The sequence below is a fragment of the Stegodyphus dumicola genome, chromosome 2, assembly GCF_044657685.1.
Source record: "Stegodyphus dumicola isolate Sdum_Otavi_A_Nest chromosome 2, ASM4465768v1".
NCBI lineage: Eukaryota > Metazoa > Arthropoda > Arachnida > Araneae > Eresidae > Stegodyphus > Stegodyphus dumicola.
Genome location: NC_140769.1, coordinates 285,062,354 through 285,090,265, shown reverse-complemented (window position 1 = coordinate 285,090,265; position 27,912 = coordinate 285,062,354). Strand labels below are relative to the sequence as shown.

At 33.4% G+C, this 27,912-nt stretch overlaps 1 protein-coding gene across 4 annotated transcripts in view; it reads left to right on the top strand.

Annotated features, from left to right (window-relative positions):
- LOC118183050 (zinc finger protein ush-like) overlaps nt 1-27,912 on the top strand; it is a 215,071-nt gene that overhangs the window by 165,891 nt on the left and 21,268 nt on the right. For 3 of the 4 annotated variants that reach the window (XM_085812239.1, XM_035352463.2, XM_035352465.2), the window contains exons 2-3: nt 14,570-14,754; nt 23,580-23,700. In XM_085812239.1, the coding sequence (XP_085668365.1) occupies nt 14,570-14,754; nt 23,580-23,700 (306 nt within the window). Of the gene's footprint in view, nt 1-14,569; nt 14,755-23,579; nt 23,701-27,031; nt 27,208-27,912 lie in introns of those variants that run through there. The other variant, XM_035352467.2, reaches the window with a different exon arrangement.

Here is a 27,912-nt window from a genome sequence, read left to right as displayed (position 1 = left end):
GAGTATTTGGAAAATATTTTGAACATACACCAAGAGTCTATGTGAATGTTGACATTCACCGGTGAAAGTCGACATTCTCCAGATTTCGGTGTTTCACCGTAACATATACAAAGAGAGGAAAAGATTCCTTTTTCCTAAACGGATTGTAAAATGGATTCAAAAGAGAATTTTTTTCGTGACGTCTGTACGTACATACATATATATGTATCTCAAGTAACTCAAAAAATATTCGTCGTAGAACACTGAAATTTTATATATGGGTCTGCTGTAACAGCTAGTTGTGCACCTTACCCTTTTTATTGCAATCGGCAATACCAGACATATATATTACCAACCATCCTCTTACTCGGCTTAGAAGTCCTTATTCGGCTTTTATTTTCGCATCGTTGGTCGTAGTCATATCCTTCTAATTATAGAAGTGTTTTAAGTAAAGTTGGCCAGACTCTTTATTTAATAGTCATTAGCCTTGCGCCCCTACAAGGGCCAATAATAGTGGCCATTTCAAGTAAGTGGCCGGTGTTGCGTCCTATGAAAGAACAGACAGTTACAACCAAACCTTCTTCGAGATTGGATCGCGGGCGCTAAAAGAGTCACTAACCACTATACCACTTGAGAGCTTTAAATAACAAAACTTGACTGTGTATTGTTATTTAATTTCAAAATTTCGCAATTTTGGATGTCATTTTCTACTTGCCTCGAGGGATTGGTTAATTAGGTTTGGTTTTGTTCATTATGGCAAAACACAAGGGCTTATCTGCCTAAGGGGAAGGATGCCTTTGTGGATGACTTTCTAAAGGAAACATACATGCTACCATGGGATGTAAGGTATTTCTCCCACTTCCCTAGCGTGCCTTCGTGGTGTAACGGTAGCACGCTGGGCTGGTATTCCAGAGGTCCGTGGTTTGATTCCTGGAGAAGGCGGTTGCATATTTTTCATCTTTTCTGCTTCTAATTAACTTAATGACTCTACAAGTGGCGCCCGAACCAAAAGGGTTGTGGATGATGATTCTCCGCACCCAGGAAATGGCGACTAGGTCCCCTAAAACCCTAGTCGCCCTTTAAAAAGGGGAGTATATAAGGTATTTTTCCCACATCCCTAGCGTGCCTTCGTGGTGTAACGGTTGCACGCTGGGCCGGTGTTCCAGAGGTCCGTGGTTCGATTCCCGGCGAAGGCGGTTGCATATTTTTCAGCTTTTCTGCTTCCAATTAACCTAATGACTCTACAGGGAAAGCCACGAAAACACCCATGCAGCCAGCCCGTTCGTCGAGATTCGAAACCCGGACCGAACTACTAGTGTTCAGCGACTTTACCGCTGGTGAGCTTCGGATCCGTTAATTAAGTTAGAATAATTCGAGGAAATAAGTTTAACCCTGCAGCTGTAACGTAGACAGTTCCATCGTAAGCGGTAACGTGGGTGTCCCTACACCCCCAATGTTAAAAGCTTACCAAATTTGTATATTTGAGGACAGAATAACATAACGCCATTGCTCCAAAACATTTTTTCAAAACTTTAATGTGAACTAAGTGTGAATAACCCAATTAAAATCGTATTATAACATACATAAATGATCAAAAAAACGTTTTTTTTTTTAAACTTACACCTTCCAAACCTGCTTACTCGATTTCGCCATCTGTTTCTTGAGGCTGAAGACACTGCGCAGATAGAGAACATATGGCTCATACACATGAATTTGTAGCACTTTTTACAATAAGTTTTCATTTTAATAATCTTTAATAATCAATAAGTATTTCTACCCCCACGTTACAGTTGCAGGGTTAAATGAAGTACAGCAACAAATATAGTGCGTCCGTAAAGTCATGGTGCACTTTTGATCAGTCACAAGAAAGCAACAAACAAGACAGAAACGTGAAATCTTCACCAAACAAAAGAAAACCTTTTAAAGTTTCATACCTATTCAGTGCAGTTCGATGTGGGCCCCATCCATGCCGTTACAGTCTACTCCGCTAATAAAAACGGTCCTATCACTTTATCATGCATCAGGCCACACCACACGTTCGCTTTAGGGCTGTTACGTTCGTACTCGACGTGGGCATGAGGATTTTCAGCAGCCCATATTCGGATGAATTGCAGAATTATCAACTATTTTAAAGTGTGCCACTTTTAAATTGTTGATAATTCTGCAACTGTTTCCAGCAGATTATCTTGATTATCTTTAGATTATCTATTATAATAATTATTATTATTTAAGGCATTAAAACGTTAATCGGAACAAACAAAAAAAATTCAATCACTTTTAAAGCAAAAAAATGCACAGATTACCAACATAGAATAAAAAAAAGGGGAATCATCGAGCCGGGTAACAGAGTAGCTATCTCTCTACCTATATCTATCTCTATCTATAAAAAAAATATATAAATAGCCTAAAATAAGAATTAAATTTTTTTAAACCCGTCGTGCGCTATAGCTGCAGGATTGAAGAAGAATAAACTTAAAGCATCTAAATTTATTATTAAATTGGAATAAAAGCAAGGCATATTTTGGCTACTCTGTTAGTGGCTTGGTGATATAATTCATATTCGAATGGTGCGCCGATTGCAACGAAAAATGGAGGTGCACAACTACATGTTATAGCAGACTCGTATACATCATTTCAAACTTCACAATATGCTCGTTTCTGTGTTACGTGAGATGCATACTCACGTACGTACAGGCCATTTTAAATCTATTTTACAATCTCTTTTGGAAAAAATAGTGCTTTGTTCTGTCCTTACGTACAGATGTCACTCAAAAACATCGTTGAAACGGTTTCGAGAGCGGCCAAAATGGATATTTTCATTGAAATATGTTGCCCGAAATGTTTGGCGACAACAATACTTCCTTTAATTAAGATACAATAACACGCCAAACAAGTATTAATTTAGAAATCAAGATAATAAGATTAATAATTAAATAACATATATTATCTAATCACTATATCTTATCTCGTTCATTTGCGCTTTTGCAGCTGAGGATGATGGTTCGGTAGAAGCTTCGAAACTAGACCTGTGAAGATTTCAAAATATAGCACTGATTTCTGTTGTTTGATTTCTAAATTAATACTTCCTTTACTTAGTACAAGGTAGTAAAAAATGGCTGAAACGGAGAAATTTTTGTGAGGTTTCAAAAATCTGTTTTGTGTTCAATGTTTGTATTTTTTAACTTTAAACTTTTTAACTAACCTAACGAAAATGCCCGTGAAATAGATATTTCAGTTTCCTCAGATGATATCAAATTATGTAAGAACGAATTATGTACATTATATTAAATTATGTAAGAGCGAATTATTATGTAAGTTTAAACTACACTGGTACTAATAAGTATACAGTTTTTAACGCAATATAAACTTCACTGTACGCTGTCGTATTCTAGTAAATTGTATCTATTTTTACAGAATGTTCCCAAACTTACAAAAGCAAAACAGGAAATAAACTTCCAAAAAAAGATGAAAAGAAATAAACAGAGGAGTCATTGAATCTCTGAGATAAGAAAAGCGAGATAGTGTTGAAAGTTCATACAGAAGTTACTGGAAAGTAATACTAATGAGATATTTCATCAGAAGTTCTGCCACTGCTCCGAGAGTATTTCCATCGGCTAATGAATGATGATCAGCAATGACCTTCTTAATCGAACTTCTAACTCTATTAGATTCACGAATTAATGGAATTAGACATTTATATGGTAATTTTTTAATGATAAGGATTTTTTTAATGATTTCATTTACTTGCGACGGCTTGTTTTGTGCGATTGGGCATTTACTATAGCAGAGAAATGCTTCGTTCAGTTAGAGCGTCTATGTTCAGGGTTCAAGAAAGGACATTAATCTCATGTTTACAAAAATTACAAAGAATGCTTTTATGAGCTTCCAGTTCCGGAAAGTTTTTTTTTTTTTTTTTTTTCTTTATCAGAGATTGAGGATACAAATTGAACAATTGACTGCAAAAAAATGCTCTGATATTTATTTATTTAATGTTCTGATAATATTTCGTGAAAAAAGGCGATAAATTTTTACTTCCTTGTACGAAGTAAAGAGGAAGTATCGTAATCGGGAAAAGTTTCAGGCAGCATATTTCAACGAAAATATCCATTTTGACCGCTTTCGAATGCAATTTAACGATGTTTTTGCGTGATATCTGTACGTAAGAACAGAATAAAAGACTCTTTTCCTCCAAAAAAATTATAAAAATGCTTTAAAATAAATTCTGAAGAGGATTTTTCGTGGCGTCTGTACGAACGTACGTATCTCGCATAACTCAAAAACGAGTAGACCCAGAACGTTGAAATTCTGTATATAGGACTGCTATAACATGTAGATGTGCACCTCGTATTTTGGTTTCAATCGGCCACACCAAACGTATATAAATATTCACTCTGTTACCCGGCTCAGTGATCTCAGTTTCTTTACTCTTATATGTTTGTAAATTGTACATTTTTTGCTTTAAAAATGATTGAATTATGTTGTTCTTATCTTCCGGTTAAGGCTTTTATGCCTTTAGTAAATCTGTCTGCAATATTTTTAGAATTATCAACAATTTTACAGTTGTTTAAGTGCCCCTAAGCCTTTTTTTTCATGGCGGCCATTGATTGTTTACATTTGAAACAGCAGACAAGTGGATTTGTTGCCAATCTAGACAAACTTAGCTTCGCAACAGCAAAGATAACGCCTTCATTTATTATTGCAAATTAAATCATGCTTAATCCTTTCTGGAATTTTTTCGAGGAAATAAGTGTTTAAGGTTTACTTCGTAATTTTTAATATAGATATTTTGAGTTTTTATGTATTTTTGCCTTCTTGCGAAGTGAGAACTGAATTAATTGAATGAGAAATACTCAATCGTCTGTGAAAAACTGTTTCTTTTTTGTTTTGTTTGCTTAATTTCTTTTATACATCTTTCTAGCTTTATTATAGTATTTGAATAGAACATGTGGCAACGATTAGATAATTCTATTCTTTAAATGATATAAATTTTGTGCATTATGAGTTATAATATGAACGAAATATAACACTGTTAAGTGAATCTAGCGCCAGAGTGTCGCTATGGTAAACAAATACTAGAGTGAATTTTAAAGAATGCATTTGTTCTATTGTGGTTTATGCGCAGTCGGCGAAGTAGATTTAATTCAATCCAATAAGTTTAAATGAAATGCAAGAAAAAATGCGTATAATTTAATATTACGTACAAGAAGTCATGTGGTTGGTGTACACATCAGATTTTTTTATATTTCATGTTCGTGCTGATAATATCCATTCACAGTAAATCGACTGCGTTCCACATAAATAGGTATTTTACACAGAATATATGGCACAACAATGTTTGTTAAATAAATTAGATATTTTAATAAGAAAATTATTCTAAAATAATTTTGAAATAGTTCCGATTTTAACGATCGCCCAAAAATATTCGTTAAGTTTTTCGACGCTGTCGCTAAGCTCGCAGTCTACCAGTTGCATTCATTCCTGCTAGGTTTATTATTAATCCTTTGACTACATGTGACGTATCAGTACGTCGTGCATTTGTTTGGGCAAAGACGTACATGACGTTCTAATACGTCATCTGATACGTCAACACTAAATTAGCATGGACCTTATAAGAGATAGACTAATCCAGTGGGCAGGGTGCGTGTAACCGACATGTCCGCAAGAAAGAGTAGGGACGATCTGTTTTACTTTAACACTGAAACCTATGGCATTTGTATCACATAACTCTTTTTAATTATTAAATGTGATACGTTGTATAGTGATGAGATTATTAAAGCCACAGTTTTTCCAAGTAGGATTTAATACATCTCATTAAAGCACTTTTTACTGCAGTTCGCTCTTTTTTTCACGTGTAATTCTTGTACAAATATTTTTACTTTGGGAAAACGGTAAAAACTCTAAGCACAAAATTTATGAATTTCATTTTGCGTAAAAATAAAGTAAAATTAAATAACATTGATAGTACGGGATGCTTTGAAATAAATAAGGTAAAATTAAACAAGATCTGGTATATTTTTTAAAAAAGTTTAATGAACATTTTCAGGCAGTGATTTTCAAAACTATAACAACATTACAAAACGATTATTTAGTTGATTATATGATCATTAAATTATTAACATTAACGTGGATTATTTATTTTAGTAATTTATAAAATTCCGAGCATAAAATTTTGAGTGTAATGCAGGAAAAAAAAAAAAAGATAAAATAAAATCTAGACGCACTCAGATTTTATATAACGCCCAAAAGGAACCTTTTTTTTTTTAACTTTTATGTGGTACCTATAATTATTGAACATCATGTTCTTCGCCCGTAAACCATATACATTTGAAAAAGCATATCTTTAGAATTTCGGCACTGGAGATAAAAATGTTATTTTCAGTACAGTGTTACTATTGCTCGCTTTGAATTCGTCGAGTTTCTTAATAAAAAATTCGTTGTTAACACTTTACAAAATATGAAATAGATTAAAACAAATTCGAAATTCGACCGTCCAAGTGCCCATTTTCGGGTGAGGATTAACTTATTCAAGATTTGATGGCTCTAGATTCCGTCGTTTTTGTCACAGTGCGAGAAATATATATGTAATCATGAAGATTCTTTATTATTTAATTTCTTTAAATATAATACAGGGTGGTAATATTTGGTAACAACAATTTGCAAGGAGACACGGACATTTATTATAGTGGAACAGCGCAAAATGCCGTTTCGAGCTAATAAAGTAAATTAACAGTAAATAAAAAAATCTTACGCAGAACTAAAAATAAATTTAAAAAATAATCACTATAAAATACAAGCAAAATTAATTATTGCAGTTAAATACAATTTTAATATTAGAATTAAGTGTATAAAAAATTAAGGAGTCAAAAGTGTTTATCACTATGACGTATTATGAAATATGATTGAAATAAAATTCCTTTGTAGAAATTGTGCTATAATACTCATCTATAATTTTAAAAAAGCAGCACAATTTAGAATTTTAAACAAAACTTTCGAAAATTCGTTTTAAATATTTTAGTATTTTTTACTTATTTACTCCAATAGAAAGCATAAAAAGTGCAAAAGAAAACTGCTTGTTTGAAATTTTCTATTAGGTCAGATTTAAAATATTTTTATAAAAGAAGTAGTTACAAATTTCCATACGGCATAGGAAAAGCTAAAAATATATCCAGCCCTGAAAGCATGCAATAGCTTTATAATTATTTGGAACTTTAATTATGCTTGATAAATATGCTGAATTTTTAAAAATCAATCTCAATTTCAAAAATGAAAATATGGAGAAATTCTAATTTGTGAAATGAGGCGCTACAACCAGTTTTTCTTGACAATTATACACGCTGCAATAGGCAACCAATGTTAAATTTCTGCAAGTCGTCCCTACTCCTCTGGATGTGATCAAGGTGACAGCCGGCAACGCCTCAGACGAGGGAGAAAACCCGTTTGGGTTAGTCTATTTCTTATAAGGTCCATGTAAGTTAGGAAGATGACTACCTGGCAGTGCAAAGAATGCATTTACCAACCTGTTTTGAAAAATATCACGGGCTTCAAAATTCTTGATAATTTGCTATTTATTATAACCAGATTTTATTTGTTTAAAGGTATTTTGTAATACTAACTGTCTTAAGTTATTTCACTATATAATGAATAATACGAAATAAACTAATTCTTGCATAAAAATCTACTGTTTTTAGTTGCCCACAATATTAAATATGCTCCAACTGCAAAAACATTTTCAAATAAATGTGTACCGAAAGGGTTAAGCACCGTTTTCTTCGCACTTACGCCATATACAATTCAAGCAAAATTAGAAAAGCCGCATACCAGCATATGTTTAGAATTCCCGATGCAGCGTTAAGTGTTGGCATACGTTTTTCTACACAAAAAAAAAAAAGGCTTACAACCTTTTTTTTTTTTTTGTGTGTGTGTCTTTTTATTATTAACGTTTTGTGTGTGAACTTTATTTATTATATTACGTTCTTGGCGCGTAAGCCACATAAAATTCGATTCAATCGCAAAATATTTAAAAACGGCATATTTTTAGAATTTTCGACAGACCCTTTATAGCACAAAACATCCTCAGGATGTCCTATTTAAGTCGCAATATCCCGGGACATACTTAGGATGTCCTGAGTATGTTGATTCTCAGATGTCCTGAGGACATCGTAATTTAACATCCTGAGGATGTCTTATTTAAGTCGCTATGTCCCGGGATAATACGAGGATGTCCTGAGGATGTTGATTCTCAGATGTCCTGAGGACTTCACCAGTTTCACATCCTGAGGACATTCATACTGCATCGTCCAGAGGACTTCGGTTGTCAAACATTCTGAGGATATTTGTTCTCAAATTTACCAGTTTTAGTTTCTTGACATTGCACATCTGGAAACTTGCACATTATTTAATTTTCATATGTATTTTACTAAGTTGTTTCTGAATGCTGCACACTAAAAATATTGATATGATCGATAATTTATTCTTGTTATTTTGTTATTAATTTTAACTGCTATTTTTTCTGACGTTTTTAAAAATTATTTAGTCATGAAAAGATTTTTTTTCAATGGATTAGCATTTCGGTTTCGCGCGGTTCGGTCCGTACGGTTTCGCGCGCTGGAGATAAAAAATATTTTATTCCAAACAGTGTTGCCACTGTTCGCTTTCAGATCGTTGAGTTTAACAATCAAAAATTCATTAAAGTTTTACAAAATATGAAACATAAAATTCAAAATTCGGACTTCCAGGTGCACATGTTCGGGTGGAGGACAACGTTATTCAAAATTTAATGGCTGTAAGTATCGTCATTATTTTCACAGTGCGAGGAACATACATACATACATGCAGATTCTTCATTTATTTAATTTCTTTATAAATAATACAGGGCGATAATATTTGATTGCAACAATTTGAAAAGTTTTTCGCCGTTTATAGTGGACGATGCAAAATCCTGTTTTTAGACTAATAGCCTATTCGCGCTGATGCCTGTTTGGGCTAATTTTTTTTCAACGCTGTTTTAGGCAACATACATTTGGTTCTTAAACAGTGAAAGCTACTTACAAAACTTCACTTTTGTGCGTCATAAACATTACTCATTACGTACATTTAGAAAGACATACGTTCGTTTCACCAGTTGACTTAGAAATAAGGTATATAGAAATAAACTGTACATAAAAATTCTTTCATTGTACATGTTTTAGAAATAAATATCGCTTTCAACACCCAAGGACTAGTTACATATGATAACTTATGCATGATAAGCAAGTCATTTAACTTTGCTATCAACATATTGGAAGAGTAACCGTTCGAGAAATATCTTAAGTGATTTTATCGTCGCTGTGTTTACGAAGTCCTTTAGTATCTGCTATAGTATCTAGAATAAAAAATTAATTTGCACGTATTTATAAACAAAGTAATTAATTTCTTCTGTCTTTCGTTGAAAAAGAACTCTTTAAATAATTTCATTGAAACATTTAAAAAAAAAAGTAACGACTTACTTTTAAAACGATTAAAAAAAGATACAAATTTTCTGTATTAACTGATAGATTTGCTTTATTTTTATTACCAAACAAGTTTTACTTTCTAATTTTGAGTTTCGTTTTAATGAAATGACTTTCAACTGATATATTTTGATGCAAATAACTATGCATTACAGAGTGTGGTCACACATTTTTGTAATCATTTTGATTTTCTCCATGAATTTAAATATTAATTTAAAAATGCAAAGACTGGCATCCAAATGGAATAAGGTTTAATTATCGTTTGCAGCATTAAAAATATTCTTTTCTTTAAAAATGTTGCTGAAAAAAAAATAATAAATCGGAAGCTATATTTTTGAGCTGTCCGAAGAGAAATACGCTTATTCAATTATTAATAAAAGATGTGAAAAGCATGGTCTCCCGCTTTCCTAGTGTGCCTTCGTGGTGTAGTGGTTCAAACGCTAGGCCTGTATTCCAGAGGTCCGCGGTTCGATTCCCGGCGAAGGCTAATTTTTCATCTTGCCTGCTTCCAAAATACCTAAAGTCTCTACAAGCTTTATAAAGTTGTCCTTAACATTTCCTTTCTCGTGTGTAACAAACTGTTGCGGTTATAAGTTTTTCGAAAGCTATATTCTGAAACGCTGTATAAAATAATCTAATTACACGTACAAACAGAATAGAACAGAATAGAATGCTCAAAAATAAATTTAATTTATGCTAACGTTTCGGTGTTATTCGCGTTTAAAATTCAAGTAAAAACCTGAGACTCATTTCGAAAGCAAACTATTTCAAAACAAAAATCTTATCGGCACTTCTCTGTAACAACGTTATTTATATATAATCGTCACGAAATTTCCTTATCTTGCGCGGCTTAAAAAACGACGAACGGTATTTTATTTCCAGAGAAGCATTTTCCTTGGCATCTGAGGACCATTTTGCCTCTTGAAACTTCACTGATTTAATCTAACACTTAATGTCGATACAAAATCTGGTTCCTTATCTCCGTTAACCCTAAAAGCCAGTGGCACAGCTAATAAATAACCCGATAGGTTAGATCCATTTCTGCGATAAAACAAAATGGCGTGTACCTGTTTCGAATGTAATAAGGTCTAAGATTCGTACAACCTTTAAGCAATATTTATTTATTTGCTTACTTTTTTTTTTTTTTTTTTTGTATTTCTGTTTGTTTTTGCTCAGAGATTGTTTCAAAAGATAGCAGATGTGAAGTGTTTCGTTTTACTCAGCATTATTATATTCAGGTAGCGTATTTTATTTCGATATGCGGTAGTTGATGGAAGATGCGATAAAGCATTTTTCTTGTACATTTCTTAATATATTTTAGAAAAATGTTTCTTTTCCGCAACGGGGAATGCAGGAAGTCGGTTATTTTCTTGTACCTAGATTTGAAAATTGCATATAAAATTCCCGGTTGAATATAAATGGCGTTGATTTGCAGATGAATTTCACCGCACAGCGTGAAACCGAGCAATAGAAGACAATTAAGAAGAAAATGTTGCCATTCTAAGCAATAAATTTGCAAAAGTACATAAGAGGTTTTTTCTCTTTTAATTTTCTTCAATTTTATATTAATCTGAAGGTTTTAAAATAAATTAGACGAATAAAAGAAATAATCCACAGTTGACATCGTTTGTTTTTTCTAATAGTCTGATTTCTGGTCATTATAAGTGGCACGTGATAAACCAATAAGTTGAGGACTTAATATGAAGAATCTTGTACATTAAATAAATGAAGAATATTTTGCATTTTTATAATTCATTACGCTTTTGCAGTATGGAAGCTTGGAAATGTGATTATACACTCCGGCGGGGAGGGGGGAAAGGGGCAACACTTCTGTATCTCCCGTTCTACTAGGCCAGTTGACGAAATTCAACTTGAGTTTTACATGTCTCGAAAGCGCGACTTAGGGTATGCATTAAATTTATACACTGAAGTGACAAAAGTCATGGGATACCTCCTAATATTTTGTCGGTTCTTTTTTTGCCCAGCGAAGTGCAGCAACTCGACGTGGCATGGACTCAACAAGTCGTTGGAAGTCCCCTGCAGAAATATTGAGCCAGCTGCCTCTATAGACGTCCATAATTATGAAAGTGTTGACGGTGCAGGGTTTTGGGCACGAACTGACCTCTCGATGATGTCCCATAAATGTTCGATGGGATTCATGTCGGGCGATCTAGGTGGCCAGATCATTCGCTGGAATTGTCCAGAATGTTCTTCTAACCAATCGCGAACAATTGTGGCCCGGTGACATGGCGCATTGTCATCCATGCAAATCCCTTCGTTGTTTGAGTACGTGAAGTACATGAATGGCTGTAAGTGATCTCCAAGTAGCTGAAGGTATCCATTTCCAGTCAATGATCGGTTCAGTTGCACCAGAGGACCGAGTCCATGCCATGTAAAAACAGCCCAGACCATTATGGAACCACCACCAGCTCGAACTGTGCCTTGTAGATAACTTGGGTCCATGGCTTCGTAGGGTCTGCGCCACACTCGAACCCTACCATCAACTCTTTCCAACTGAAATCGTGACTCATCTGACCAAGCCACGGATTTCCATTCGTTTAGGGACCAACCGATATGCTCACGAGCCCACGAGAGTCGCTGCAGGCGATGTCGTGCTGTCAGTAAAGGCACTCGAGTCGGTCTTCTGCTGGCATAGCCCAAGGAAGACAAATTTCGCCGCACTGTCCTATCGGACACGTCCCTCGTACGTCCCACATTGATTTCTGCGGTTATTTGACGCAGTGTTGATTGTCTGTGAACATTGACAACTCTACGCAGACGTCGCTGGTCTCGGTCATTAAGTGCAAGTGGTCGGCCACTGCGCTGTCCATGGTGGGATGTTATGCCTGAAATTAGATACACTCGGCACACTCTTGACATTGTGTATCTCGGAATGTTGAATTCCCTAACGATATCCGAAATGGAATGACCCATGCGTCTAGCTCCAACTACCATTCCGCGTTCAAAGTCTGTTAATTCTCGTCGTGCGGCCATAATCACGTCAAAGCCTCTTCACATGAATAACTTGAACACAAATGAAAGCCCTGCCAAAGCACTTCGCATTTATACATTTTCTACGCGATACTACTGCCATCTGTATATTTGCATATTGCTATCCAAATGACTTTTGTCACTTCAGTGTATATAATGTTGTTCTAATATAGCTATTTTGACGCAAAATTGGACTTTTTTCGAAATGACATACCAAATTTTTCCCATATTTCGATTCTACGATTCAAATTATACCAAACTGCCAAATTTTGTAAAACTTGCACGAGTCGTTTTTAAAAAAATAGCTCTAAAAAATGTAAGTCCTCAATGTTAATTGAATCTGATATATATTTAGTAATATCTATTTTTTTTATTAAACTTAATTGATTCCTTTTTCCAGAATTCGAAATTTAAGCCTAATCCAAATATAATTCGCACATTTTTTATAATTTATTTTTAAAATTTGTATTTTAAAATATTTTTTTTGCAAATTATTCGAAAAAAATTTTGTATTATAAGCTATCAAATTATATTAAATATTATTATCAAAATTTTCCAAGATATTCATGAATTTACATATTGAAGCGTTTTGAAATTTGGCAACTTTTCTTTGAGCGATAATAACGCTAAGGGGGGTTTACGCACTTAGTTAAAATTATTTGAATGTATGAAAGATAACCTTTTTCTCGCTCGTCTAAAGTGATAAAAAAGAAAACGAAAATAGTTTGCTATAAATTAAGAAGTTCGCCAAGTAAATTATTCTTGGTAAAAGCAACTGAACTATGCTTTTGTCCTTTGACCACAATCTGAAGCAAATTGTCCAAAACCTGAATGTTTTCTTTGTAGAGATATTCTTTCCAACGAAAGCGTTATTATGAATTCTGATTATTTCATTTGTTGCCACTTGAGGACTAGAAAAGGTTGACAGGTGGCGCTTCAGGTACGGTAAATGAGAGATCCCCATTCGCTTGTCCAGGGGCCGTCATTGATCCGTTTCTATATGCAAGAGTTTTGGTGATTTTTTTTTTTTTTTTGTAATATTGTGTGATATCTCTCAAAGATTTATTAACTTACGAGGGCAATCCCCCCAAAAAAGGTCTCCTATATTTTTAGATATACAAAGAACCGTTTATTTTCTATAATTGCTACATCACTTTAAAGAATGAAGAATGCTTTATTTTTCAACATAATCGCCATTTCGGTCGATGCATTTTTGTAGACGCTGTTGCAGTTTTACAATGTCCATGTCATACCAGCTTGCCGCCATGCCCTTCAGGAAGCGTTGAGGAGCTTCAGGAGCATCCAGATGATCCTCCGATCTTTACGCATTTTACGAACTCAATAATCGCGAAACCCAACGAATACGAACTCAACAATCCTCAACTTTCGCGATTGTCTCGTCGGCAATTGACGGCCTCCCGCTCCCTTCTTCGTCATGAATTTCAGTACGACCAGCTGTAAACTCTCTACACCACTTGCGAACGTTTTTGACATCCATGCACGACTGTCCATACACTTCCGTCAATAGGCGGTGAATTTCAACCGGTTTAACGCCTTTTGCGTTCAAAATCGAATAACTGCGCGCACTTCGCACCTGGCGGTAACGTTTATCGGGAGCTCCATTTCGAATGGCTGCCAAGCCAAGACTGAGCATCCGAGCGAAGCGCCTACGTGCTTATGTGGTAGCGGAAAAGGCACCACTCACAACAGTGTTGCCAACAACCGTATTAAAACTTTCTCTACGTCCCCCAAAAATAGGAGACCTTTTTTTGGGATTGCCCTCGTATATATGATAGTTATACTGATATGTAATAATTACAATATTTACTTATCTTTATATTTAAATATGATTGTAGGCAAATGGGAATAAGAATATTACCATTAACTTATGTAGTAATTCTTGAATACCTTGTAAAGTTTTTTTTGGGGGGGGGGATCAGCGAAATCTTTTCGTAAGTTTTACCGGTCCGTGGATCCGAAGATTTTTAGAAGACATACGGTAATTTTGTTCCAACTTTTTATTTAACCTATGTTAATAATTGAAACAAACATAAGTTGTTTATTATCTGTAGAAGTGGATGTTTTCAAATGAAATATCTTTACTTTTTCAGGAGAGTCAACTGATTTTGACCAAATAGCTCCTGATCTCAAGTTTCCTATTGCCCAGTTGTACCTGAAGAAATTTGGGGGTGAATCTTTGATACTGACAAAGGAACCCCTCAAAGCTGGTACCGTGCTGGGTACCTACAAAGGAGGAGTACAAGAAAGTGATACTGAAGACGATAAAACCTTTAAGGTATGTTGACATGGAACGTATTTCGTATATTACACTTCTTGTTAGATTTGTTGACAATTTTTAATACATACTTATTATTCAAATTAAATTTTTAATCTTTATTTTAAGATGAGGTATAGATTAACTTTTAATCCATTTTTGCAATGAATACTAAAAAGAAATCTGACTTAAAATTTTTTTTTTGACTTTAACCTTTTCTTCGCACTTACGCCACATACAATTGAACAGCAAAATTACAAAAATTTTAAAAGCAGCGTAGAAATATACGTCTAGAATTTCCGACGCAGCGTTACATGTTGGCAAACATTCCCCCCCCCCGTTTTTTTTCAGTCTTTTCCCAGTTTATCATATTAATGTTCAGTTTCCTTACTAAGATGGCTGTACAAAACCTCTTTTTATGTTTTTATTACTGACGTTTTGTTTATTAAATATTATGTTCGTATACGTTATTTTATTTATTAAATATTATGTTCTTGGCGCTTATACATAAAATTCGATTCAACGGCGAAATCACAAAATACTTAAAAACAGCATATTTTTAGAATATCCGATAGACAGTCTCGCGCGCTGTAGAAAGAAATGTTTTTTTCGGTGCAGTGGTGCCACTGCTCGCTTGGAAACCTTTGAATTGATCAAATATTCATTGTAGAGACATTAAGTATTTGCGAAACAGGAAAGATGAAAAATGAGCTACGCTCTCGCCGGGAATCGAACCAATGGAATACGCGCCCAGCGCGCTAACCACTACACTACAAAGGCATGCTAAGAAGGTGAGAAAAATCCCTTAGATACTTCCACTTTTAAAGGGCGACTGGGGTTTTCAGGGGACCCAATCGCCAAATCTTGGATGTGGAGAATCATCATTCACCACCCTTTTAGTTCGGGAGCCACTGTAAAGACATTAAGCTATTTCGAAGCTGGAGAAGTTATGTTATGTTATGTTATGTAGAAGTGAGGAGGCCACCTAGTATTTACCCTAAGTAAGCAGGTATTAGCCCCACACACTAACTAGAAAACTAACAACATTCTGGCATCATTTCCTCGAATCGTGATGGAAAATGTGACTCCAATGAGCACTACAGGTACTGCCACCGGCGGCGGCATCAACGGTACTCCTACCTTTCAGCGTTAAATTAGCTCAACTTTCGCGAAAAGGGATTGAATTACATGATATATATACATTGCAAAATACATAGTTGTGCAGGGGCATATTTTGAAGATGTTATCCATTGTAGTGGGTACAGGCAACATGTTTCAGGACATTTTATATTGCATTAGAAACAGGCGGGATGTTCCCACGTTACAAATCATTTTTGTAAACATGATCTGTTTACTGTCAGAATTAATTAAGAACTATAAAATTGTTTACAAAGCTTACATTTAAGTATACCCTTGTAAAGTTGTGCTGAAACATTAACAGCTCAATTTCGACGATTCATTATGTGCTGTAATGTATGTTTTTGTGTTAATTGATTTTCAGAAATTACATTATTGTCTAGCAGTACATTGTTATTTGCATGTAAAAATTGATCATGACATTACAAATTGAGCTGGCTAGAAGCAGCTTATTTCGAGTGCATGATCATGCCTACAATCATGACTTGTTTACATAATTTTTTTTACAAACAGCTGTCAAAAATAGAAAATATAAAATAATAAAAAGACATAAATAAATAAGTCTGAAAACAAAAGAAAAAAATAGCTTCATCTGCATACTTATGCGCACTACGTAACTTTTAGATATATCTGCATACATTTGCTGTACATTGCCAACTTATTTTTGTCAGTTCATTGTATGCAATTACGTGTGTTTTTACAATAATTAGTTTGCGTGAATTTTATGCTATGATACATTACATTGTTGATACTTTACCAACTGAATGCTAGATATTTATTACTAGCAGCTTCGCTGCCAGCCTTCGTCTGGCTTTTAAATGCACCGGAAAAATGGCTGAAGGGAACACCGAACGTTAAATTTAAAAACTGCGTAGAATTTTACTCTGCAGAACAACTTCATAAAAAAAGTTATTATGTATGACAAAATTACAATGAAATAAGCAATATCCCTTAATACAAATATTAATTATCCCAATAAATAAATTAACCAACTTCCCTTTGCAAATTCTTAAGAACTAAATTGGTATAAAGGAGGTTAAGAACTTTGTTTCCTAAAAAAATCACTCAAAAATAATAAAATTTTAAAATGGCGTGGTAGTGCACAAATATTCAGAAACCAATCAGGGAGCTGATTACATCACGCATAGAATTAAAATTATTTAAATAATCATTCATAATAAAATCATTTTTAAAACAAATGCAAAATTAAATTGTATTTTAATATTTAACAGCCATAAATAATGTTTAAAACATTAGATTAAATTTATAGATATTAATAAAACCAATTACTTTTTCAGTAAGGTGACGTCATTGATTACATCATCCACAACATAAAATTATATAAAATATTATAAACAACAAAATTTTTATTTCAAATAAAAATGCAAAATTAAATTGCTTTTTAATATTTAGAAGCCATAAATAATATTTAAAACACGCAATTTATGCATAATAAAACGCATTATTTTTTAAATAAAATGACAACAAAGTATCGGTTACCATAAATAACTTATCCAGCAATGGGTTTACCATACGAAAAATCGGCAAAATCCGTGCAACCGTCTACAAAAAAAAAAAAAAAAATAAAATAATAATAATAATAATAATAATAATAATAAAATGAAATATGCCAATCTCTTAAAAACAGTGACATAAGAAATACGATGAAAAATTGTTGCCAAACCCATATTTCTAAAAGAATGAAACTATTCAAAATAATGCGATTTCATCAAAATCTATCAACAACAATAAGGAAAATTGTTGCCAAAATCAAATTGTTAAAGATATGTGTTTACTTACCAGGTAATGTGACCTTATATTACTTAGAAATGTAGAGGTCATATATTATTTATCTGAAGTAAACAGATAGGAGCCCCTTACCCTACTTGTGAGTGACCTATTTTGTGCTTCATATGGAATATGGTGCTTATTTCTTTCCTATAAAGGCACGCCCGCGTACAGGAAAAATGAGCAACGTCTTCGCCGGGAATCTAACCACAGACCTCTGGAATACGCTCCGAGCATGCTGACCACTACACTACGAAGGCATGCTAAGAAGGTGGGAGAAATACCTTATAAATATGGGGTTATGGGTTATTCAATAATGGCAAAGCACACGAGGGCTATCTGCCTAAAGGGAGGGATGCCTTCGTGGAGGACTTTCTAAGGGAAATTGGCTCGTATACACGTTACACATGGGGAAAACCACGAAAACGCCCATGCAGCCAGCCCGTTCGCGGGATTCGAACCTCGGACCGAACTACCAGTGTTCATCGTCTTTACCGCTCGGCCGATGGTGAGCCATACCTTATAAATATGAAAAAGATAATAAAACAAATTCGAAATTAAAAATTCATTGCTTCCAGAGGCGCATGTTCGGATGGAAGAGTTCGTTATTCAAAATTTGATGGCTTTAGGTAACGTTGGTTTTTTTTCACTTTGCGAGAAACATACATACGTTGGCGCTGATTCTTCATTTTTTAATTTCTTTAAATATAATACAGGCCGATGATATTTGGTGGCAACAATTTGAAGAGTGATACGCCGTTTGTAGTGATTCAGCGCAAAAGGCCGATTCCAGACTAATAGCGCATTTAGACTAACGCCCTTTTTGGGCTAATAATGAAGTTTAATGTAAAATGCCAAAATGGGGATATTTGTGTCATTTAAAGTATTAATTGTCATTTAAAGCTCAGTTGAAATATACGTCTATGGGCCATGATTGCGGAAATAAGGTCCAAGTAAATACTGTAGACACGATGGCTGTTTTGAATGTTCAATTATTGTTACTGTATTGCGTAAATCCGTTTATTTTGACCAAGAATTTTTCATATTCCTTTTTTGCGGATAATTGTTTGGCGGAAACGCGAACAGAAATCAGTCGAATAATCTTATATAATCGAATATAAGATAATCATTAGTATATTTAAATCATCGAATACATGAATTCTGTATTAGAATTAACATCTGCTAAGAATTCATGAGAGTTTAGAAAAACCGATTCTGTATGAGAGATATCTTCTGCAAGACTTATTCTTTATCTTTCCGACAATAAAGATAATATTTCAAACCTTTTTCCTTATCAGGAATTTTGTTCCGCATCATCGAAAGTTCATATCGAATCGGGAAATATAAAGTATTTACTCTGTCATTAATTAAAAGAGTTTCTCTCTCTCTTTTTAGTTCCTGAAGGAATATTGTTTTCGTTTCGGCATTTTGCATCGAATCACTTTAAACGGAGTATCAGATTTCAAATTGTTGTCACCAAATGTTAGAAAACCCAGCATTATATTTAAAGAAATTAAGTAATGAAGAATCTGCATAAATGTATGTATGTTTCTCGCATTGTGATAAGACAACGGTACATAGAGACAACCAGTTTGAAATGACGTAATCCTACTGCACATATGTGCGTCTGAAAGTCTAAATTTAAAAGTCGGAATTTGTTTATGATCGATTTCATATTTTGTAAAATTTTGAAGAATTTTTGATTAACAAACTCAACGATTTAAAAGCGAACAATGGCAACCCTTTACGGGGGGGGGGGGGGGCGGGAACCTTTTTATTTCCAGCGCGCGGACTTTGTGTAGGAAATTCTAAAAATAGGCTCATTTTAAAATTATTTTGCGACATTGCTGTTGAACTGAATTTTATGGTTTAAGTGCAAAGAACATGATATTTAATAAATAAAGGTAACACACAAAACGTTAAAAAACGCCCCTTTGGACATAATTTAAAATCTGAAGCTTTTTTTTTTTTTTAATTTTTTTAATTTTTATGCCTATCATTGCTTGACAAATTTAAACAACTATATGAGTTATTTAACTTTATATCATTGATCATAATATGTGGTGGGGTGTATTTAATTATGGCAAAGCACACTAGGGCTATCTGCCTAAAGGGAGGGATGCCTTCGTGGAGGACTTTCTAAGGGAAATTGGCTCGTATACACGTTACACATGAGGAAAACCACGAAAACGCCTATGCAGCCAGCCCGTTCGCGAGATTCGAACCTCGGACCGAATTACCAGTGTTCAGCGACTTTACCGCTCGGCCGCTGGTGGGCTGATCATAATATAAAAGACAACAACTTTTAAGTCATATAAGACCTTTACTCTCACTTTAAAAGCATTACGAACTAGTTTTTTTTTTTTTTTTTTTTTTTTTTTTTTTTCTCCCCCTTCCCGGGAGTGGGTTCTGTTCTTTCTCTAGACAAAATTGCATCCGCTTTTAGTTTTCACATAACTTGCATATCTGACATATTTGAAAATATTTAACAGATTGTCATTTGATTTGAGCGATAGGTTACTAATTTTTTTTAAATGTTTTTTATTCCACTGCTAAATCTCTACAAGTGTCCGAGTGGTTAAGACCGCTGAATACTGGTATTTCAACTCACATGGTTTTCCTCATGTGTAACGAAGTGCGAACTAGTTTCCTTACAAAATCCTCCACGAAAGACATCCTTCCCCTTAGCCGTCGTGTGCTTTACCATATTTTGGCAACCTAACCTTATAAGTGATAAGTGACGGAGGACGTGGGCACTGTCCCTTTACCTTAATGGTTAATCAGTAAAGCACCACGTCCGCCATTATCCAGAGCCGCCAACGGGGTTCGCTGCCGTCCAACTGCCCGGGTCCCAGTGTTTGTTGATATCTGAGAAAAATATAAGTACATGGCCATACAGGGCTTTTTTAACATGCTACTTTTACAATACGTTACGATACTAATGATTCAATTATAATACATTTAAAAACTAATTTTGCAGCATGCACTATATATTACGATACTGATTTATACAATTCATACATTACCAATTATACATTAGAGTACTAATTATGCAATTTCAATACATTATAATACTAATTATGCAGTACACACATAAACTTTACAGTGCATGTTACGATGAATAATAGAAACATTACCAAACATACAATTATTATACATTACAATACTAATTACATTACCAATTATACAATTATTATACATTACAATACTAATTACATTACCAATTATACAATTATTATACATTACAATACTAATTCAGTGCTACTGCTAGTAATTCTGATAAATATTACACATATAGTAACCTAACCTTATAAGGCGCGCCTTCTTAGCATATAGTTATAGTGGTCAGCACACTCGGCACGTATTCGAGAGGTCCGTGGTTCGGTTCCCGGAGAGGGCGTTGCTCATTTTTGATGTCTCATGCTTCCAAAATACCTAATGTCTCTACAACCTAACCTATTTCCATTGTCGTCTAGTTAGAGGAGAATATAACTATAATGGAAAATAAATAACGTACATAATCTTCCCAACGCATTCTCTTTTGTTGACTTCTTCTAACAAGTTCATACGCATTCTTCCATTAATTTTACTAATTTAATTAAACATTTGTACTGAGCATAATAAATCTAAGCTGCATAGTTTCATTAAATAATTTAAATAAGGCATCTTTTTATTTTCAATTTATTTAAGTTTTTCTGTGGTCTTCAGTCCAAGAAGTTTTAAAAAATATCAGAAATGCCCAAAAGTATATATAATCAGTCAAATACAGTAATGTTATAAGTAATCATTGCCTTCTGTAGTGCATGTTCTTGCAGGGCAAGTGCCAGCCCATCCAGGTAGTACTGGACGATCTGTCACTCGAGTACCTTAGAAAGTATAGCTGAGTTTTTTATGCTTACTTACTCGCAAAATTTTTAGGCCCACCAACGAGCGGCAAAGTCGCTGAACACTGGTAGTTAGTTCTGGGGTTCTAATCATGGTGAAGGGTGTTTTTGTGGTTTTCCCCACATTGAACGTGTATACGACACATTTCCCTTAAAAAAGTCTCTAAAGAAAGACCCTTAGAAAGCCATCCTTTCTCTTACGCACACAAGCACTCGAGTGCTTTGTCGTAATTAAACGAACCAAAACAAACCTGAAATTTCTAAATATCTCTAGAGTGGCGCTTGTGTTGAACGATAATTAGTCATCACTCATCTGGATCTCATTCCATTTCTCATCTACAGTATAAGCTGAGGAGTGATGGGGGAATATAAGGAATTAGGGTGAGTTATCCCCTAATTCCTTATTCCCACATTTCTGCATATTTTAGTGGTATAAGTGAAGCATGTCCATGTAGCATTAGAGATTCATGGCTGGAAACCGATGTGGACATACCTGATTTATCATAATTTCCGGCTCCATAAACAAACAAACAAACAATCTGAAAGTTTTTAGATTTTAAATTACGTCCAAATGGGCTTTTTTTTAACGTTTTGTGTGTTACCTTTATTTATTAAATAAATTTTATTTATTTATTAAATAAAGGTAACACACAATTATACTTATTTATTTTATTTAATTTATTTATTAAATATCATGTTCTTTGCTCTTAAACCATAAAATTGAGTTCAACAGCAATATCGCAAAATAATTTTAAATTAGCATATCTTTAGAATTTCCGATACACAGTTCCGCGCGCTGGAGATGAAAAGATTTTTTTTCCCGTAGAGTGTTGCCATTGCTCGCTTTTAAATCGTTGAGTTTGTTACTCAAAAATTCGGTAAAATTTTACAAAATACGAAATCGATAATAAGACAAATTCCAAATTTCAAGTTTGGTCTTCAACATGCCTATATTCGTAGGAGGAATATGTCATTCAAAATTCGATGGCTCGTTTTATCACAATGTACTGTTGTTTTATCACAATGCGAGAAATATACATACATTTATGCAGATTTTTCATTATTTAATTTCTTCAAATATACTGTAGGACTTTTAACATTTGGTGGCAACAGTTTGAAAAGTGATTCGCCGCTTATAGTGATTTAACCAAAAATCGCAAAACGAACCAATCAGGCAATCAGGAACAAAGCCTCTTTAGGAAAAAAAAAAAAAAAAAAAAAAAACTACAAAATAATATTTTGTTAAGAAATAGTTGCATTTAAATAATAAATTTAATTATTTTTAATTTAATCAATTTAATTAATTTTGTTACACAAAATCTGAAAAATTATTAAGTGCATTTTTAAAAACGTTACCATCTGGAAACATTGTTAGATGTACCGTTAATATAATAAGTATATTATTGTTTTCTTTTTTAAGAAAAAATTATTTTGGCAGACCAACGTATCCAGTCCAACAGTGATATTGGCAATAACTCGTACTTACAGAACATATGGGAGAAATTCCAGAATGCAAATGCCATTTATCAAAGGAAAAAACAGGGGAAAAAAGACAAAAGCAGCTTTCTGATTCCCTAAATGTTCTTTTACACCCTATTCTACATTTGGAAATATTTACGTAACCACACTATCTCACACATGTTACGTGAATAATTTTCCAGTTGGGCTATTTGCATCATATTTACGGAGAAAAAGATACATTAGTTCTAAGCACGAAGTGTATCTCTTTTTCTATCTTGTATGTTGTAACATGGTTATCTCTTTATTTAAGCTATTGACTGATCACACTTTGATAACTCTTGTTTCGTTATTTTTCAATTTTAAGTTACATTATTATTACGATTTAAATTTCTGTAATGAATCATTAATAGAAAAGATGTAAATAACGAAGAAGATACTGATTAGAAGTTAGGTTTTTGATGAAATATAATTAGGAGTAATACATTTCTTTTTTGTACGAGTTAAACGTACGTTTTTACAAAATTTTTACCTTAGCCTGGTGCTGCCATCTATATTTGAAACAATGTACTTTTTCAGGTGAACCGTTCCGACGGTGGTTCTCCAGTCCACGTGATGCTTGAAAATGAAGGCCATTGGTTAAAGCTGATGAGAACGGCAGCCCTACCCACCGATGCTAACATTAGCCTTCGCATCTCAGGTATAAATCTATATCAATTTGCCCACAAATGAAAGTTTTGAATTATATATTTACTAAGTTTTCATTTTTATGGTAATTATCTGTATATTAATATTGTACTCTATATTTTTTTAACACGGATAAAATATAACTAAAATGAGGTTGAAAGAAAAACGAAGAAATCCTTAGCAAATTATAATTTTTTTAAGCTTTTAATTGTAACAGGTTTTAAGTAAATTGGGCAATTAGTAATTATTCTTTTTCATAATTCTAAAACTAAGATTAAACTACAACTTGACGTTCATCACTGCAATGAAATCGTATTTTTAATACGATGGTTAGTTTCTATACGTAAGTTTGTACAAAATAATATTTTAAATAAATGATTTCTTTCTTAATTGCAGCTTTTCCTGTTCTTTTCTTTTCCTTTTTTTGGGGGGGGGGATAAAAAGTATAGCAGTGATTCCATAATTTTATGTATATTATTGCATTATTTATTGCCGTTATTTACTCACTAATATTCATTTAGAACTACATGACTAAAATGCAGAAATATTAGTAATAACTTAAAATTTGTGTGGTAAATCCATGTTTTAATATTACATACAATGGTAATGTTTATAAATTCTTAATGCTTTAAATCTTGAAACCCACACTTTTATTACTGCTGTAGATTTATTACAGTAGTACAGATATATTTGGCAATAGACAGTTATCTACGTATGTAATTTTCAAAGCTTTATCTACAATTTTACGTTAAAAGGGAGGGGGAAAGGAACCACAAATAAATAAATAAAATAATAATAAAAAAAAAATCTGAAAGGTTTCAGATTTTAAATTACGTCCAAAGGGGTGTTTTTTTAATGTTTTGTGTGTTATCTTTATTAAATATCATATACTTTGCGTTTAAACCATAAAATTCAGTTCAAAAGCAATGCTGCAAAATAATTTTAAAATGAGCCTATCTGTAGAATTTCCGATACACAGCTCCGCGCTGGAGATAAAAAGGTACCCCCCCCCTCGGTAGTGTTGCCATTGCTCGCTTTTAAATCTTTGAGTTTGTTACTCAAAAATTCGTTAAAAGTTTTACAAAATATGAACGATAATAAAGCAAGTTCCAAATTTCAAATTTGGTCTTCCACATGCCCATATTTGTAAGAAGATTACGTCATTCAAAATTCGATGGCTCATTGTACCGTTGTTTTATCCAATTGCGAGAAACATGCATACATTTATGCAGATTTTTCATTATTTAATTTCTTTAAATATAATGCAGGACTCTAACATTGGGTGGCAACAGTTTGAAAAGTGAAACGAACATTTATAGTGATTCAACGAAAAATCGCAAAACGAAAACAATAGTCCTTCAGGGACAAAGCCCCTTTTGATTAATAAAATAAAGCATTTTTATCTCCAACGTGCGAGACTGTTGCCATTCGGTAAAAATGAGTGCGCAAGTTAGCGTTTTCGGAGTTTTTAATTAATTTTATATAGTATTTAATGCAAATGGATGACAAGCTCTAAGAATAAAACAATTAAAAACAGATGATTCATTTGCAGAGACATTAGCTATTTTTTTGGAAGCAGGAAAAGATGAAAAATGAACAATGCCTTCGCCGGGAATCGAACCGCAGAACACCACACCACGAAGGCATGCTAAGAAGGCTGAAGAAATACCTTATAAATTAAGAGTATAGGTTTCTTAAATGAAAAATAATATTAAGGGGGCCAAATCTGTATTGCATATTTTCTTTCAATGTCACATTATACAGAATATTAGCGTGTATGAATTCCAGAAGCTTCTATTGTCTAGTTTTCAGCAGAATTATTGCTTTTTCCCTTTCATATTCTAGCATAAGAAGGGATATTTTAACTAATAATATAATTAAATCCCAATTAAGATCACCGAGAAATAATTTAACTATTATGTTGAATACTTCTCGATTCAGTTCCTTGCACACAGGAAATACGTGTTATTCATATTCCCTGAAGGTCATTTGTTTTCACAGAAATGTGATTCAGTTTATTCTAAAAATAATAACAGTGTTGCGTGTAGGATTTTAACTTTTGAACTCAGTGTGTACTTATTTAAAATGGAGCCCAATGTTAGAAAAACAAATAATTGAGAGCTGAGCATTGGAAAAATATTAAGCGATGTAATTAACGAAATTTCTCAATGTAAAATTTTATTTTGAATTGATGAAGAAAGTTTAAACAATTTAAAATATTATTAAGATCAGTTATGTAGTAAAACGGAGTTATTAATTCGTACATTTTATTTTATTTTCTGTTTCAATAGATTTGTCACAGAAAATATAGAATAACAGAAAAAAGTAATAGTTCTAACTATCATAATTTTTCAGAACAAAATTAATTTTCTAAATAATCTTGATTCAAATAAGTTGCATTCTTCATAAATAGTGTTTTCATTTCTAATTGATCCACAAAACTTTAAAAAAAAATTAATTTAAATGCTCGTTTTGCTCCGTACTGACTGATCCACAAAACGTTACAAAAAAATTAATTTAAATGCTCATTTTGCTCCGTACTGTTTGATCCACAAAACTTAAAAAAAAAAAAAAAATAATTTAAATGCTCGTTTTGCTCCGTACTGATTGATCCACAAAACTTTAAAAAAATTAATTTAAATCCTCGTTTTGCTCCGTACTGATTGATCCATAAAACTTTAAAAAAATTAATTTAAATGCTCGTTTTGCTCCGTACTGACTGATCCACAAAACTTTACAAAAAATTAATGTAAATGCTCGTTTTGCTCCGTAAAATTTCCAAATTCTCCTCGAAGGAGCACTTGCTCCTCGGTGATCGAAATTCTTGGAATTATCTGATGCACATGTTTTAATATGGAACAGATGTGAAAGTAAATAGAAAGAGTTAAGTCGAAATTGGACACGGATAGATTGTTTGTCTGATAATAATAGCCATATCTATTTATATAAACAGTAAACTAGCTACGAATGTAGATAAAAGTTATGAGATGTTGAAATGGGGAATAGCAAGTCATTCATTTAACACTAAACTTACCTTCATCTATATTTGCATCCTCTTATGGAAACTATGTAATGCGTCTTTTTTACGTAAACGTTCTTAGTTGGGTTATGTAATGGCTATTTCGTCATATTTTATATTTCCCAGTGATTTTACTTTCACCTTGGTAGATATAACAGCGTGCTTATCACGTGATACACTCTTTTATAAAGGAATCGAGTTATCTGAAATAGAGGGAAACGCGCCACTGATAAGAAGCAGGGTGCCGGTGCCACTGATAAGATTAGAAACCCTTTTAGACCAAGAAATGCATTGTTATTAGCCAGAGATAGGATCTCTGTAATGCTCCTATTATATTTAGTTAGTTGTATATTTTGATTCCTCTTATTGCACAGAGTTTAGATCTTTGGAGTACGTTTTGTTTATTTGGGGGCCTATTAAGCAATTTTAATGTGAATGTATGAAACAAACCTTCGTCTCTGTTAATTGTGGTTAATAAAGATGTTTTCTAAAGGAACTGAGGTAGGTAGAATAGTTCCGTTGCTACTATATCTTTGTATTATTACAATTTGAAACATTCCCTTTGATTAATATTAATTTATCTTTTTCTGTTGCTACTATATCTTTAGATTTTTGCAATTTGAAACATTCCCTTTGATTAACATTAATTTATCTTTTTTCTTACGTGAGTCAGTAATTCTCGGCTAGTGTTATGAAACCATTAGGAATTAGTATTAACTATTAACAACAAAATTTTATTACAAGATTTCAGTATCACAATTGTCGTTATTTTTAAATAGTGATCACATTCGTTTATGTATCTGAATTAAAAAAAATCTATCAAAGTAACGCGTCATATATTGTTAATAATTATGTAACGAAACACTGCAGGATGAAGTTTCTCTTATTTATTTTCATTTACTTGTAGTATCAGTGAAAACAAGTTAAAAATCTTTCTCTCGAATACTTATCGCTAGCAGTAAAAGGAAATAAATGAATTATGAAAGCTACCGATGTTACATGCAATTCAGGAATGGATGATTTAATAATCCAATAAATTGTTTTTTTTCTTCTTGTACCTATTCTGGTGGTTTTTGAAATATAATAGTTGACGTGTGTGCAAAATGAGTGAAATAATTGGTACATAAAGGGGTTACAGCCGAAAACATCGCGGCAAAAACATCGCGGACGAAAACGTCGCGGAGAAAACAACGAAAGGCGAAAACG